Source organism: Oncorhynchus clarkii, chromosome 17 (assembly GCF_045791955.1).
Source record: "Oncorhynchus clarkii lewisi isolate Uvic-CL-2024 chromosome 17, UVic_Ocla_1.0, whole genome shotgun sequence".
Classification (NCBI taxonomy): domain Eukaryota; kingdom Metazoa; phylum Chordata; class Actinopteri; order Salmoniformes; family Salmonidae; genus Oncorhynchus; species Oncorhynchus clarkii.
In genome coordinates, this window is record NC_092163.1 from 42464166 (window position 1) to 42482136 (window position 17971).

At 44.4% G+C, this 17971-nt stretch overlaps 1 protein-coding gene across 1 annotated transcript; it reads left to right on the forward strand.

The window, feature by feature from the left end:
- Positions 1-1432: 1432 nt before the first annotated feature.
- On the forward strand, positions 1433-7374 carry LOC139370876 (prolargin-like). The gene is made up of 7 exons (XM_071110730.1): positions 1433-1702; positions 4720-5155; positions 5284-5469; positions 5638-5795; positions 6057-6253; positions 6494-6572; positions 6749-7374. The coding sequence occupies exons 2-7, from the start codon at positions 4724-4726 to the stop codon at positions 6837-6839; spliced, it is 1143 nt and encodes a 380-aa protein (XP_070966831.1). The 5' UTR covers positions 1433-1702; positions 4720-4723; the 3' UTR covers positions 6840-7374.
- The last annotated feature ends 10597 nt before the right edge of the window (positions 7375-17971 follow it).

Below are 17971 nucleotides of genomic sequence, written 5' to 3' on the forward strand. Positions count from 1 at the left end.
ACCTGTTGCACCCTCTACAACCACTGCGATTATTATTGACCTGGTGGTCATTTATGAATATTTGAACATCTTGTCCAAGTTCTGTTAAAATCTCCACCCGGCACAGCCTGAAGAGGACTGGCCACCCCTCATAGCCTGGTTCCTCTCTAGGTTTCTTCCTAGGTTTTGGCCTTTGTAGGGAGTTTTTCCTAGCCACCGTGCTTCTACACCTGCATTGCTTGATGTTTGGGGTTTTAGGCTGCGTTTCTGCACAGCACTTTGAGACATCAGCTGATGTATGAAGGGCTATATAAATACATTTGATTTGATTTGAAATGGAGGGGTGAAAGAAAGGAGGAAAAGGGAGTAAGAGAGAGTGAGAAGCTGAGGGATAAGAGTGTGAGGGAGAGGAAGGGGTGAGATGGATTGAGCAAGGGAGCCTGGGAGTGAGACAGTGAGGGGGAGGAAGGGGTGTCTGAAACAGTTCTCCACATGTGTTCTCTTCATTACCCTGAGCTGCGTGCTGCTCATTCTGCAGGAATGTACTGTTAACGTGTCTATAACCTCAGCCTGATACACATATACGCATGACTGCACGCACATGAACACACACACACTTAATAAGACTCCCCATTGCACTAACCACACAGCTGCTCTGTGCAATAAACTACCTCACATAATACAAAGCTTAACAGTACTCAGCATAACACACAGCACTCAATAAGTAATGCACGTGCTGCTTCTGTCTTCCTGTGTGTTGATGCAGAATCACAGGACTCAGTGGGGCGGTTTCCCGAACACAGAGAAAACCAAATCCTGGACAAAATATTAGGCAAGTCAGTTAAGAACAAATTGTTATTTACAATGATAGACTAGAAACAGTGAGTTAACTGCCTAGTTCGGAGGCAGAACAGCAGATTTTTACCTTGACAGCTCAAGGATTCAATCTAGAAACATTTTGGTTACTGGCCCAATGCTCTAACCACTAGGCTACCTGCCACCCTGTGTCTGTGTCTGTGTCTGTGTGTGTGTGTGTGTGTGTGTGTGTGTGTGTGTGTGTGTGTGCGCTCCATTTGGGAATGATCCAGAACGCTACACAAGTACATAGGAACATACCACAATCAGCAGAGAGAACTCTAATGGAAGACACATGAGAAAGCAGTATGCTGATACATTATATAAACAAACAATAGAGAGAGTGGGTGGGAGGGAGACTAGGATACTGGGAGAGAGACCAAATGGGAGAGGGCTTTTATGGGGGTCAGAACTCATTTTTATATTATCACAGACACCTGTCCACTCCCCCACCCATCCACATGCACAGGTCACAAGTACACTTACATACACACACACACACACACACACACACACACACACACACACACACACACACACACTGAGTCTGGTGAGAATACATCCTCCTTCAACAGGATAGGAGTGGAGATTAAATGTGCTGTGGAGGGTCAGAGAGAGAGGGAAGGAGGGAGAGAGAGTAGACGAGAGGATTGGAGAGAGGGAGGGAGTGGAGGAGAGGGGGAAACACTATGACCTTCAGAGGGAAAGATAGCCAGGGAACCAACCCAATAGGAGGCTTGTCCACTGAGAAGGAGAGAAGGAGGGAGAGAGGGGGAGAGAGAGGGAGGCGTAAGAGAAGGGTGGGAGAGACAAAAAGCAGAGAGACAGAAAACTCGATTTGATAAAAGAGGGTAGGTACCATTGGCAGGTAAGACAATGTTTGTTGGTTCTTTTCTCCAGGGGGGGCGCTTATAGATGTGACACGGTTGATAACAGAATGTAAACAAAGTGAGGCCAGGAGAGAGTGTGTGTCTCTCAGAATATGTGAGGTGTATGTGGGGACGAGGAGTGTGTGTGTACGTGTGTACGTGCGTGCATGTCTTGGCAGAGAGGCGGACGTGAACAGAGCCTGGCAGTGTGTGTTTCTAGAGGTGCGGAATGAGAGCGGTACTGAAAACTCTTCCCAGAGAGAGAGCTTGTTGTAGAACGCTTGTTGCTTCTGAAATGCTTGTTGCTTCGGCTAAAGTTCTCTCACAAAGCACACCTATCCATTTCACCTTTGTTCAGCTAATCATGTTGATTTCCTATTTCAAGTTGATGGAAGCGTTGTACTGGGTGGCTAATGAACAGAAAGCAGAGTTGATCTTTTTCACAGTGTGGCTTATGAAAACACTGCTGTGCTGTGTTTGGCCGGGGCAGGCGAGACTGTATCACTCTATCCTCTACAACTCTATGCTTTACATAGGGCTTGACAACTGTCCTGGTGTCTGTCAAGACGTATGTCTGTCTCTCTGTGCAACTGTCTGTTCTGCCACATGTCACATGTCACATGTCTAGACAAAGTATACATGTAGCTTCTAGGATTGGCAGGTCACAATTATATGCAGATTTTTGTTTATTAAAGTCTTCGAAAACAGAGAAGAAGCTTTCTAAAATCTCCAGAAACATTCTCAGGAACATTTATTCCTTCATATTGGGCTGTGGTCTGGTCTGGTTTGGTTGGATTGGATCTCTGTTTTTTTACACAGCAAAAAAACTCTGTCAATGGAATGCATTATTGACAAGAATCCAGGCTGCATGGGGAACATTGTGAAAATGGATCATTGTGGTTCGAACAACACATATTTGCCGTCTAATACTTTCTATAAAGCATCTACATCATTCTGCCAAAAGAACTGACAGTTTTTTATTTGACAGTTGGCAAGATTTCCTTAAAAATATGGGTCACCCAGAAGTTTAGACAGCCGGGCTATACATCTGCCTGCCATCTCAAGCAGTTTTAACAGTGCAGGCAGTCCAATGTTGTTCCTTGCTTGTCTGCAGCCCCTGCTCTGTCTTTCTCTGTATTTTCCAAATGGGGCATCACAGCCTTGGGATGGAGATAAATCCTGCAGGGTTGTTGTGGTCAGACAACACGACTTTAAAACGCTTTCAGCGAGTCAAAGCCCAGCAACGTTGACGTGTTACCAGTCGTCTTTAGATCTCGTCTCCATAGAGTTTCCAACCATGCTGTCCGGGAGAGCAGTAAAGTGTTTCCCAGATATTTTATAGTGACTCAGTCAAATCAACAGTGGAAAAGTTCATATAGTTGAAGGATTCTTATAATCTTTCCTGGATGAACAAGGAGTAAGTGGGCAACTCTAACACAGTTTGTGACCCAGGTGTGCTGATCCCTGAGTATTGGAGTGTTGTCTCAACATATATCTCTTGTTGATTTTACAACCCTAACTCGCAGCTTAGCTGTGACTATGGTATAGGTGAACTCCAGACTGTCCTCTCTCTCGTTGTCGAACAACAGCCCTAACTCTATACTGAAGTCCTGACATCTTGATGACGGCTGTTGGGGTTCTGGACCACTAACAGAAGAAAAGTGAAATCCCACTCTGGCCTGAGTGGCCTTGCGAGAGAGCACGATTAGTTTGAAAGGAAGGGAAGTTCAGAGATGTTTATCCTGGCCTGGACATACTTAGGCTGGGAGAATAGTTGTCTAATGACTCATGATATTCTCAGATATTTATCGAACTGGCCAGAAGGCTTTCTCACGACAAACAAAGCATAGAAACACACAGTCAGTCCCACACTGTTGTAAGATGCTGACCCATAACACCTTGTCTTTTTGCCAGTAGGCAATAGAAAGCTTGACATAAAAATGCCTGGATCAGAGTCACAGTAACCATATTTATCCTGAGGACTCGGTCAATAGCTACAAACAAATTACCCACGACTGTTTTCCTCTGATCTGCAGTGGGCTTCTAGGTGTTCGACTGCTAGAGAGAAGTGAGAAAAAGACAGAGGGGGGAGAGAAAGAAAGAGAGCGAGAGAAAGAGATGTATATGGAGATTCCTAGTGAGGGTCTCTCTATGCTGTTAGACAACCAACCCACCGCCCGTCTCAGAGCTCCAGCCGCTCTGGAGCTACAGCCCATCCCATACAGCCCTCTCTGTTCCCCCTCGTTAGGAAGAAACTCTCTCTGGACCAACACACACAATGGAGGCTTTATCCTTCAGCTCCCTCGATACCTCCCTCTGTCACTCCCACTCTCTAACTTACCCCCATCTCATCCTCTCTCCCTCCCAATTCTCTCTCGCCCTCTCACTCCCTTATCCCTCTCTCCCTCTCCCCTCTCCCTCTCCAACTTCTCTCTCTGTACCCCTCTCTCTCCTTCTCTCATCCTCTCTCCTTTCCCTTCCATCCCTCTTTAACTCCTCTCTCTCCTCTCTATACCTCTCGCTATCCCCACCTTTCTCTCTTTCTCTCTTTCTCTCACCCATCCTCTCTCTCCTTCTCCCTCTTATTTTGAACAGCCGTAAAGGAAAAGCTAATGCTTTACCCAGGAATGAATGAGAACCATGTCTGCGTCCTTCGCCTGCACAGGTCACTTCACTCAACTCAACCTTTATATAAGCTGCTTACAAAGTCCCTGCAAAAGGCTAGAGGAAAATATGACTGTAGTGGTTGCTAGCAAGCAATCCACCACTTGATAACATTTAGGGCATAATGATGCCTTCGTAACTTAGAAGACCTACCGGTAGATGCATCACAAATCATTTAGAAGCACAGACATACTGCATAAAGGATTGTCTCCTGAAATCTGGTGCTTTACCAAATGTCAAATGTGGTATAACTCTTTTCTTACCCCTTTAGTTTTACATTTTCTTACATACAGTATATATATCTCTCCTCCACCCCCTCTTTCTCTCCTCCTCATCCGCTCTTTCCATCCAGGACAATGAAGACAGGTGTGGGACTCTACACTGCCCTGGTGCTCTGTCTCCTGATGGGGACAGTGTTTTTACAGAGACCACGGCCTAAGAAACCTCCTAAGCCTCCAAAGCCCAGTAAGCGCCCCTCCTTCAAGCCTGCCCCGCCACCTAAGGAACCAGAACCCCAGGAGCCCACAGATTTTCCCCCTCCCATCATTGGCCCCCCTTCCATGTTCCCTGACTGTCCCCGGGAGTGTTTCTGCCCCCCTTCCTTCCCCAATGCCCTCTATTGCGAGAACCGGAACCTCCGTACGGTCCCTGTGATCCCGTCCAGAGTACAATACCTGTACCTGCAGAACAACTACATCTCTGAGGTAACGGCGGAACCCTTCAACAATGCCACAGAGCTGCGATGGGTCAACATGGCCAACAACCGCATCAAAAAAGTGGACAAGCAGGTGAGAGCTGTAATTGATTCATTTCTTTAGTATTTGATCAATTTAGTCATGTATTCAGTTATATTCATTCATATATTTATATATATATATATTTTTTCGCTATATGTCTGTCCGTCCGTCTTTCTCAGGTGTTTGAGAAGGTACCTGGTCTGTTGTTTCTCTACATGGAGAGGAACCAGCTGAAGGAGGTTCCTGATGACCTGCCAGCTGGGTTGGAGCAGCTCAGACTCAGCCACAACCAGATCTCCAAGATCCCATCTGGAGCCTTCGGCAAGATGGAGCACCTCGCTCTGCTCGACCTGCACCACAACAAGGTGCACACACACATCCATGCAAGCAAGCACAAGCACACATGTGCAATCAATCAATCACACTCACAAATGTGCAAACACACACACGCGGGTGAATGCACGTAGAAACATACACACATAAATCATATAAACACACACTCCCGCACTTTGTGTATTCTCTGTTGTGTTTAGTTGAGTGACAGTGACATGGGGAAGAACACTTTTAAAGACCTGAAGAACCTGGTTCAGCTGAACTTGGCCCACAACATCCTGAAGAAGATGCCAGCTAACATCCCCAATGGCATCGCACAGCTATTCCTGGACAGGAACAACATTGACAACATCCCTAAGTAAGCACACTCAGGCACGCGAGCACGAGGCAAGCATGCAAGCGCGTATGCACACACACACACGCTCACACATACGCACACACGCATTATCTATTGACTGAGAACATTGGTGTGAGATACAACAAATCATCAATGACATTGTGCTCAACTCTCTATCCCCGATGCAGCTGGAATACAAACGTTTTCTTCAACAATGTGGATAATACATGAGCGTGCTAAAGTAAGAACCCTCTAATAAACCCGCTTGTCTTCTCCATACAGGGACTACTTCCAAGGCTTCTCCAACCTGGCGTTTGTGAGGCTCAACTACAACCAGCTGAGTGATAAGGGAGTCCCTAAGGCTGTGTTCAACGTATCCACTCTGCTAGACCTTCACCTGGCCCACAACCAGCTCACCTCCGTCCCCCTGTTCAACCCCCAGCTGGAGCACTTGCACCTCAACCACAACAGCATCGAGAGTGAGTAGCCTAATATAAGTCTGTAATAGGTCCGTAACATGACATCAACACCTCAGAGAGTGAGTAACACGACACATATCATGACTCCAAACACATCACAATCATAACAGCATCGCGAGTGAGTAACACACAATGGCAGTACAACCACAAGTAGCTAACGTAACCACAGCAGCATTGAGAGTGAGTAACTTGTTTGTGTATGTATGTGTGTGTGTGTGTGTGTGTGTGTTCCTGTGTCAGGTATTAATGGGACCCAGCTGTGTCCATTTAGTCTGTCCTCTGAGAGTCTGACTGATGAGGCGCTGATGCCCAGGCTCAGGTAATAAAACTTCATATACAGTACATAACACAATAGGCATGGTTGATTGATTGATTAATTGATTAATTGTGTCTTAGATTTTTTTATTGAATGATTAATTGATCAATTCATTGCTTGCTTGTTTGCTTGCTTGCTTAATTGATTGATTGATTGATTGATTAATTGACACCCACCAGGTACCTGCGTCTGGATGGGAACCACCTGAGTCCTCCTGTCCCTCTAGATGTCATCATGTGTTTCAGACACCTCAAGTCCATCGTTGTCTAGAACCAGGCCTGGAGTCAGGGGCTGCTTCAGGACGCATACACATACACAAACACACACATACATGCACACATGCGCACTCAGACACAGTCAGCAAACGGCAGCAAACCTACGCAGATGTACGCAAGGCCACGCACGGACAGAACACACACGCTGCCTCGGACACAAACAGACATGCTTGCCCATACGCAGTCACACGCACATACACTCACACACGCACACACACACGACTATTTCAGATGGGTGAAATGGTGCCAAATAACCTGAGTGAAATGCTAGCTGTACGGCTTTGACAACTTCAGGAATATTTCACTCGTCTAAACAAATATTTATAAAACTAAGAACCAAGCCGTCGCATTGACTACATCTTTGAAGCATGGATGTATCTGAAGTTACTACCATGTAGTTTAAAATGCCCTTGGGGAATCTGTGTTTTTGAGGTACTTTGTTTATAAAAAAAAATATCAAATTATATCCTTGTTTTTTGTATAAAGCAGTTGTGTACAAATAAAATAAATCAAATCTGCTCTTTGCCAAATCATGTATCCTTTCCTATCCACATCATTCCTATCCTTATGAGTTCCTGACTCAGTTAAATCATGCATCCTTTCCTATCCACATCATTCCTATCCATCTGAGTTCCTGGTTCAGCTAGTTGAATCATGCATCCTTTCCTATCCACATCCTTCCTATCCATCTGAGTTCCTGGTTCTGCTAGTTCTACTAAAAAGTAGAATCAGGTGTGCAAAATTGGACACCCCTGCTATAATCCCTGTGATCCCTGTTCCTAGCAGACCCATTCCTGCCATGTGAAGTAGATTATTATCTCCATATCCGCCTGTCTGTCTGTCAAACCATACGGTATGTACAGAGTATGTAAACATACAGGCGCGCACGCACACACACACACACACAAGACGATGACACAGATGATCTTTTAGAAAGAGCTATTTTGAGAAGAACACGCATACGCAGTCATGAGAGGTTCCGTTTACATCAGCAAATAAACATTGTAAGGAAGGGTGAGTCCTTGTTGACGATGCATATGTGTATCATAAAAGTTTTACATTCATACCGGACCATTCATTGTGCTGAAAAGGGTGCAGTCAAAATGACTGTCGAAATTGAGGGCTTCATGCCCATCCCTGCTTACCTGAAACGTAGGTCAGACTACATTACAAGGAAAGGAGAAAAAATATAATTTCTATAAGTTTGCAAATGTAAACCACCACAAACACCTTTCACAAACGGTAAGCATAGACCCACACCTATCCACATACTGTATGCAATAGATGACATTCCTTAAGATACGCCAGCGAAAAGATGTTGAACTCACACCTTTTTCTACTCAACAGTCAGAAGACTACTTTTCTTCTCTCTTGTTGTGTCATTGCCATAATATTTTGCCAAGTTATATAACATTCTATTAAATGACAAGAAATGCTAGATGATCCAGCAGGAGTCCTGGAAATAACATGTTCAGCAACAGTTACTGTAAACATTTCGTTCACTCCAGGAAACTTAGGGCTTAAATACCATGGGCCCAACAGCCAAACATAGTTTGGAACAATGAGATCAGTCTACAGCGGGAAAGCGGTTCTGAGAGGAAGACTTGTTGAATTAGAGGGACACATTACGGTAAATGCATGAAAGTGTTGGTTACACTTCATTTGACGGTGTCACTAAGACGTGCACCTTCGTTTCCATGTTGCAGTGACACTGTCAAATACAGTATAACCAACGTGCTTTATAGTCCAGGAGTCTGAATGAATCTGGGTTCTGCAAAACTGACCGAGAGAGTTATAATCAGAAGATTTCAATCTCTCCCAGCTGCAATGGGGTACAAGTACACGGTGGGGACTAGGACCTTTTATCCAGGGGGACCAAAACTCGCTCGAATAAACACTGTAATGCTGACCTCTTATGGTTAGGACATGTATTACATCACTGAAAAATAATTGAAAGACTGCACACCCTCAAAGGGAGGTACTTACTGATGGAAGAACAACTGTGCAATGAAAAATAAGTTGCATTCTCTTCTCTCCTTGCTTGTGGATTTACAAAGGGATGGAGGCTATTGAGCCAAACCGTTGGTAATAAATCCACAAAGTAAGAGATGAGTGTGCGACTTTCTTTTTTATTGCAAAGCCAAACTCATTCCATAAACCAGTCTAAATAACAGGTTGCGCTGAATAATAAACAAAATATAAGTTAGCGACCTAACAGCTAGACTTGTTTACAACATACCACATCTCTGGTGAGAATCAGGGAGAAATGTAATTTTGTTTCGAAAAGAGATGCGTGTCAGCTAAGCTAACAGCAGCTACATTCTTTATGATGGGAGCCATGTTTGTTTATATTTGACAAGCGAAAATGTCCTAATCCCAGAATGCCATTCACTATAAAACGCAAATAAACAAAGTCAAAGATGGCTCCGCCCATTGCCTGAAAATGTATACTTAGTTTGGCCACTTTCAGCATATTGCAAATCTTCGATGTACTTGTAATAGTGTAAACAGGAACCGGAGCACATGACTTGACAAGTCGTTTACAGTTTTTGACAAATCACAATGCATAAAAAATGTTAACACTTCAAATAAAAGCATACTGCCTAGTCTAACCCTTGTGCGAAAGCTAAACAGGGTTGCCAGATATGGGTGAAACCATTTTAACCAGTTTGTGGGAGGATTTCATTTTGAGTCCATGGGGGGTAGAAATGGGGGAAGGTATCATGGAGGGATATGATGCAGGAAATTTTACTATGATGTTGAATTTATCAATCATTTGGGGACAAACACAGTTTGTAAGCTAAATACAAATAAAACCCCTGGAAAGGGGGGGGTCTGAGCTGACAAACTAGAGAATCGATAGTTGCAATCTAAGTCAGTCGAATGTACCATCACCTAGTGGTACGTGACATTTACGTGACAACCAGAATGCATTGTATTATGTCAACAAACATGGTGCCACACATAGCTGGCATTTAGCTTATCTTCAGCTCATCTTAATCAGTACAACCTTTTTTCATGTGTCCATTACAATCTATGCAAGAATCGGAATGGTTTGGTTTGTCACCAATACTTGAAAACATGAAAACATAAAATAAAACTCGTCAGAAAATAATTTGACATTGACAAATTGAAACAAATACTTTAGATAATTAGCAGGCAGCACAGGTTTGAGGGCAGCACAGGTTAACTGTCCTGCTGCGTAACTATTATATCTTGGAACAGTGAGTACATTCTGACATCACATGCATAAACAAAACGTGCATAGACTTGATAGTTCATGCAGCTTTCGTATTCTGATCATAGAGTTCTGATCATGGAATTACGAATTGGAATGCAGCTACACCTAATTTGAACCTTTTCACACTTACCTACAAACGGGTGAGATCATTCTACAGTAGCCCCTGCAGCTTATGCTCAAACCAGTGTTATTAGAATGCTTATTTAGAACATCCCGTTTCGATTCACGCAACAGTCAGCACTTGAGCTAGGAACACTGTTTTTTTCACAGAAACATTTTGCACAAACACATTCCTTACAAAGTTATGTGCTGAATGTGACCAGTTTATTTTTGTATAAAATGTTCAGACATTCACAGTAGTAGTGACAGCATACAGAAACATCCAAACCGGAAAATATAGACTACATTAGTCATAGCACTAACTGAGGAAAGATCGAGGCAACACAAGCAGTCATATCTCTCGGCTGACAGACACCACAATATGAGTTAGCTAATAGCAATTACTGTTTATAATTAATCACATCGCGGGTGAGCTCAAAATTGATCGAAATAATTGAGTCAAAAACTTTCTATAAATAAAAAGTAATCCAACGATGGGTAGTTTGTGCACACCGCCATGTTTGTTTTTTCGCGTCTACCAAAGACAATAAGAGGAGACAATAGGAGTTTAGTCTGTTTGCAGTACGCACGTTGAAGAGGGTGTGTCGTCTACGATCATTCACTTGCCTTCATTCACTTCCGTAAGTTTACTTGAAAGATAAGTGAACCATTCCTTCACCTCATTACAACATCTTTGGTCTGACAGATGTTTACGTGACACCCATAATGCTTTGTATAATGTCAACAAACACGGCGCCACACATAGCTGGCAAATAGCTTTATCTCATTATAACTATTACAAATATAATCATTATAATCAGTGTAACAAAACAACAAAATAGTATTTTACACACATCATAGGTGTCCATTACAATCTATGCAATAATTTGAAAAAAATATTTGTCACCAGTACTTGAAAAGATGTGAATAAAACTGTAAATACATTAAGCTCCATACATACAGTACCAGTCAAAAGTTTGGACACACCTACTCATTCAAGGGTTTTTCTTTATTTTGACTGTTTTCTACATTGTAGAATAATAGTGAAGACAACAACACTATGCGCTAAAACATTTGGAATCATGTAGTAACCAAAAAAGTGTTAAAGAAACCACTTAAGTGGTATTAACACAAATCTGTCTATCAGACAGTGCCAGAGCTAATCAATAGATATTCACATTCACTGACACACTTCGGCTATCTTAGGTGAAGGCAAACACACACCATGCTCTTTTGCCATATAGTAATGGTTTACATTTGGGTTAAAACATTGTTACACAGAACAAGTGTAAAATGTGACATTTGTAGATGTCGGACTAAAGACACGGACTAAAGACTCATTATTTAATAACTGTATTCCATTCATAAAGCACTTTTCAAAATCCCCAAAATGTAACATTTGTATTTAAAATACATTGTTGTGATAGAATGAAAGCGTACCAGAATGCACTTCAGTAGTTGAACAAAAGGCAAACGAGCCACATAACGTCCTGTAGCCAAAAAGCAGGCACAACTACGTTAAAAAAATCTAAGTCTATTTAACAGCTAAAAATAGTGCCTTAAGAGCATATAAGCTTTGGAATGAGACACCCATGGCTCATCCATCCATCCATCTATTAATTCAGAGGAACACTTCAGGCAGATTGTTGTGCTTCCTCTAGTCACTTCTCACACTACATACAAGAGCAGATACTTGTCCACTATTGTTCAGTGTAAAAAAGAAATGCTCGCAACAGTCTTCTGTTCCTGGCTGGGATTCTGTTCCTGGCAGCTGAGGTTGAAGAGGCGCTGCTGCACCTTCTTCACAATGCTGTCTGTGTGGGTGGACCAATTCAGTTTGTCCGTGATGTGTACGCCGAGGAACTTAAAACGTACTACCCTCTCCACTACTGTCCCGTCGATGTGGATAGGGGGGTGCTCCCTCTGCTGTTTCCTGAAATCCACGATCATCTCCTTTGTTTTGTTGACGTTGAGTGTGAGCTTATTTTCCTGACACCACACTCCGAGGGCCCTCACCTCCTCCCTGTAGGCTGTCTCGTTGTTGTTTGTAATCAAGCCTACCAACGTAGTGTCGTCCGCAAACTTGATGATTGAGTTAGAGGCGTGCTTGACCACGCAGTCGTGGGTGAACAGGGAGTACAAGGGCTCAGAACTCACCCTTGTGGGACCCCAGTGTTGAGGATCAGCGGGGTGGAGATGTTGTTACCTACCCTCATCACCTGAGGGCGGCCCGTCAGGAAGTCCAGTACCCAGTTGCACAAGGTGGGGTCGAGAACCAGGGTCTCAAGCTTGATGACGAGTTTGGAGGGTAATATGGTGTTAAATGCTGAGCTGTAGTCGATGAACAGCATTCTCACATAGGTATTCCTCTTGTCATGACTTCCGGCGCCGACAGAGATGGCCGCCTCGCTTCGCGTTCCTAGGAAACTATGCAGTTTTTTGTTTTTTTACGTGTTATTTCTTACATTAGTACCCCAGGTCATCTTAGGTTTCATCACATACAGTCGAGAAGAACTACTGAATATAAGATCAGCGTCAACTCACCATCAGTACGACCAAGAATACGCTTTTCGCGACGCGGATCCTGTGCTCTGCCTTACAAACAGGACAACGGAGTGGATCCCATGCAGCGACCCAAAAAAACGACTCCGAAAAAGAGGGAAACGAGGCGGTCTTCTGGTCAGACTCCGGAGACGGGCACATCGTGCACCATTCCCTAGCATTCTTCTTGCCAATGTCCAGTCTCTTGACAACAAGGTTGATGAAATCCGAGCAAGGTTAGCATTCCAGAGGGACATCAGAGACTGTAACGTTCTTTGCTTCACGGAAACGTGGCTTACTGGAGAGACGCTATCCGAAGCGGTGCAGCCAACAGGTTTCTCCACGCATCGCGCAGACAGGAAAAAACATCTTTCTGGTAAAAAGAGGGGCGGGGGCGTATGCCTTATGACTAACGTGACATGGTGTGATGAAAGAAACATACAGGAACTCAAATCCTTCTGTTCACCTGATTTAGAATTCCTCACAATCAAATGTAGACCGCATTATCTACCAAGAGAATTCTCTTCGATTATAATCACAGCCGTATATATCCCCCCCCAAGCAGACACATCGTTGGCTCTGAATGAACTTTATTTGACTCTTTGCAAACTGGAAACCATTTATCCGGAGGCTGCATTCATTGTAGCTGGGGATTTTAACAAGGCTAATCTGAAAACAAGACTCCCCAAATTTTATCAGCATATCGATTGCGCAACCAGGGGTGGAAAGACCTTGGATCATTGTTACTCTAACTTCCGCGACGCATATAAGGCCCTGCCCCGCCCCCCTTTCGGAAAAGCTGACCACGACTCCATTTTGTTGATCCCTGCCTACAGACAGAAACTAAAACAAAAGGCTCCCACGCAGAGGTCTGTCCAACGCTGGTCCGACCAAGCTGACTCCACACTCCAAGACTGCTTCCATCACGTGGACTGGGACATGTTTCGTATTGCGTCAGACAACAACATTGACGAATACGCTGATTCGGTGTGCGAGTTCATTAGAACGTGCGTTGAAGATGCCGTTCCCATAGCAACGATTAAAACATTCCCTAACCAGAAACCGTGGATTGATGGCAGCATTCGTGTGAAACTGAAAGCGCGAACCACTGCTTTTAATCAGGGCAAGGTGTCTGGTAACATGACCGAATACAAACAGTGCAGCTATTCCCTCCACAAGGCTATCAAACAAGCTAAGCGTCAGTACAGAGACAAAGTAGAATCTCAATTCAACGGCTCAGACACAAGAGGCATGTGGCAGGGTCTACAGTCAATCACGGACTACAGGAAGAAATCCAGCCCAGTCACGGACCAGGATGTCCTGCTCCCAGGCAGACTAAATAACTTTTTTGCCCGCTTTGAGGACAATACAGTGCCACTGACACGGCCTGCAATGAAAACTTGCGGTCTCTCCTTCACTGCAGCCGAGGTGAGTAAGACATTTAAACGTGTTAACCCTCGCAAGGCTGCAGGCCCAGACGGCATCCCCAGCCGCGCCCTCAGAGCATGCGCAGACCAGCTGGCCGGTGTGTTTACGGACATATTCAATCAATCCCTATACCAGTCTGCTGTTCCCACATGCTTCAAGAGGGCCACCATTGTTCCTGTTCCCAAGAAAGCTAAGGTAACTGAGCTAAACGACTACCGCCCCGTAGCACTCACTTCCGTCATCATGAAGTGCTTTGAGAGACTAGTCAAGGACCATATCACCTCCACCCTACCTGACACCCTAGACCCACTCCAATTTGCTTACCGCCCAAATAGGTCCACAGACGATGCAATCTCAACCACACTGCACACTGCCCTAACCCATCTGGACAAGAGGAATACCTATGTGAGAATGCTGTTCATTGACTACAGCTCGGCATTCAACACCATAGTACCCTCCAAGCTCGTCATCAAGCTCGAGACCCTGGGTCTCGACCCCGCCCTGTGCAACTGGGTACTGGACTTCCTGACGGGCCGCCCCCAGGTGGTGAGGGTAGGCAACAACATCTCCTCCCCGCTGATCCTCAACACTGGGGCCCCACAAGGGTGCGTTCTGAGCCCTCTCCTGTACTCCCTGTTCACCCACGACTGCGTGGCCACGCACGCCTCCAACTCAATCATCAAATTTGCGGACGACACAACAGTGGTAGGCTTGATTACCAACAACGACGAGACGGCCTACAGGGAGGAGGTGAGGGCCCTCGGAGTGTGGTGTCAGGAAAATAACCTCACACTCAACGTCAACAAAACTAAGGAGATGATTGTGGACTTCAGGAAACAGCAGAGGGAACACCCCCCTATCCACATCGATGGAACAGTAGTGGAGAGGGTAGCAAGTTTTAAGTTCCTCGGCATACACATCACAGACAAACTGAATTGGTCCACTCACACAGACAGCATTGTGAAGAAGGCGCAGCAGCGCCTCTTCAACCTCAGGAGGCTGAAGAAATTCGGCTTGTCACCAAAAGCACTCACAAACTTCTACAGATGCACAATCGAGAGCATCCTGGCGGGCTGTATCACCGCCTGGTACGGCAACTGCTCCGCCCTCAACCGTAAGGCTCTCCAGAGGGTAGTGAGGTCTGCACAACGCATCACCGGGGGCAAACTACCTGCCCTCCAGGACACCTACACCACCCGATGTCACAGGAAGGCCATAAAGATCATCAAGGACATCAACCACCCGAGCCACTGCCTGTTCACCCCGCTATCATCCAGAAGGCGAGGTCAGTACAGGTGCATCAAAGCTGGGACCGAGAGACTGAAAAACAGCTTCTATCTCAAGGCTATCAGACTGTTAAACAGCCACCACTAACATTGAGTGGCTGCTGCCAACACACTGACACTGACTCAACTCCAGCCACTTTAATAATGGGAATTGATGGGAAATGATGTAAATATATCACTAGCCACTTTAAACAATGCTACCTTATATAATGTTACTTACCCTACATTATTCATCTCATAGGCATACGTATTTACTGTACTCTATATCATCGACTGTATCCTTATGTAATACATGTATCACTAGCCACTTTAACTATGCCACTTTGTTTACATACTCATCTCATATGTATATACTGTACTCGATACAATCTACTGTATCTGCCTATGCTGCTCTGTACCATCACTCATTCATATATCCTTATGTACATATTCTTTATCCCCTCACACTGTGTACAAGACAGTAGTTTTGGAATTGTTAGTTAGATTACTTGTTGGTTATTACTGCATTGTCGGAACTAGAAGCACAAGCATTTCGCTACACTCGCATTAACATCTGCTAACCATGTGTATGTGACAAATAAATTTGATTTGATTTGATTTGATTTTGTCCATATGGGTTAGGGCAGTGTGCAGTGTGGTTGTGATTGCGTCGTCTGTGGACCTATTTGTGACATAAGCAAATTGGAGTGGGTCTAGGGTGTCAGGTAGGGTGGAGGTGATATGGTCCTTGACTAGTCTCTCAAAGCACTTCATGATGACGGAAGTGAGTGCTACGGGGCGGTAGTCGTTTAGCTCAGTTCCCTTAGCTTTCTTGGGAACAGGATGTCTTAGCAGAATCAGAATTATTTAGGTAACATTGATAAATAAGATGTTTTATTTAAATAATAATGCTTATTTGAGATATTTGTCATTAGAATGTCTTCTTTTGGATAATACTGTTGGCAGTTGCATTTTCCTCTTTCTTCTCCAGGGAAAGGTCACTTGGGGCCCAGAGAGGGGAGAGGTCAGAATTGTCTTCATATGTGAGGGTATCTGTTAAACCATGTGAAGGGCTCCACAATGTCTGTACACCAGTCACTCCCTACTTTTTCCATTGGGGGGCGGAGTATGGCAGTGTCTGGAACCATTGTATCTCCCCTCTGATGTCAAAACGTATCTTGATTTAGTATATGACCTAGAGGCTCACTACTCTCCTTGAGTTTATCCAGGAGGGAGGTATTTGAGATGGGACTATCTATAATTGACAATTGATATATGCCATTGGATGAGGTAATGTTTTGGTACTATGTTGTACCAAGAACGAGATAGAACTTAGTTTAGGAGACCAAACTGAACAATAATGTATAGCTAATGCTGTCTGGGTATGGAATACTCCTCTCTCAAGTATAAGACTTCCTTTGTGCAGTTTTCCTAAGACCTGTGGTTCGTCATTGTGAGTTGGGAGGGGTGGATCTTTGCTATAAAAGATCTCAGTTGCCATTATGTTGACACTCTCAGAATTCATTTATAGACACTGAATTAATCTGAGAGTCAAAGGGCTATGGTGAAGCTCATATTATTAAATGATGGAGTTTAAAGTATAACTCTGACTTGTGTGTGGTTTGTAAACTCTCCTTTCACTTAGTAATACAGGAAATGACAAGGAACAATCGTTGCCCTCTTGAAGCATGTGGGGACAGCAGACTGGGATAAGAATTGATTGAACATGTCCGTAAACACACCAGCCAGCTGGTCTGTGCATGCTCTGAGGACGCGGCTGGGGATGCCGTCTGGGCCTGCAGCCTTGCGAGGGTTAACACGTTTAAATGTTTTACTCACTTCGGCTGCAGTGAAGGAGAGTCCGCAGGTTTTGGTAGCGGGCCGTGTCAGTGGCACTGTATTGTCCTCAAAGCGAGAAAATAAGTTATTTAGTCTGTCTGGGAGCAGGACATCCTGGTCCGCAACGGGGCTGGTTTTCTTTTTGTAATTCGTGATTGACTGTAGACCCTGCCACATACTTCTTGTATCTGAGCCGTTGAATTGCAACTCTACTTTGTCTCTATACTGACGCTTAGCTTGTTTGACTGCCTTGCGGAGGGAATAGCTACACTGTTTGTATTCGGTCATGGTTCCGGTCATCTTGCCCTGGTTAAAAGCAGTGGTTCGCACTTTCAGTTTCGTGCGAATGCTCCATCAATAGTTACTCCAAGATTTATGTGAGTCATCAAGCCAAAGTCATTCCTTTACTCTCGGCCGTCATCATCAAAACATTTCTCCAGATTTGCTCATAATGAGAGGCGCTGAAGCTAGCTAGGCTAGTTAGCTAGCTAGCTAGCTATAACATTAGACTGCAGTACATTTTAGGTATAGAAAACAACACAGCTAGATAGCTAGCTAAACTTGGCTAGCTTGGCTTGTAGTGGTTCTACTAAGCCCCGTTATGGCCGAATCGATCTAGCTACTTACAGCAAAACAACTTACTAATTTGTCATTTACCTTCCTGAGTCCTGGTCCAGCTGGTCTAGGCTGCCGCCGCTTCTTGCTGGTCTCACA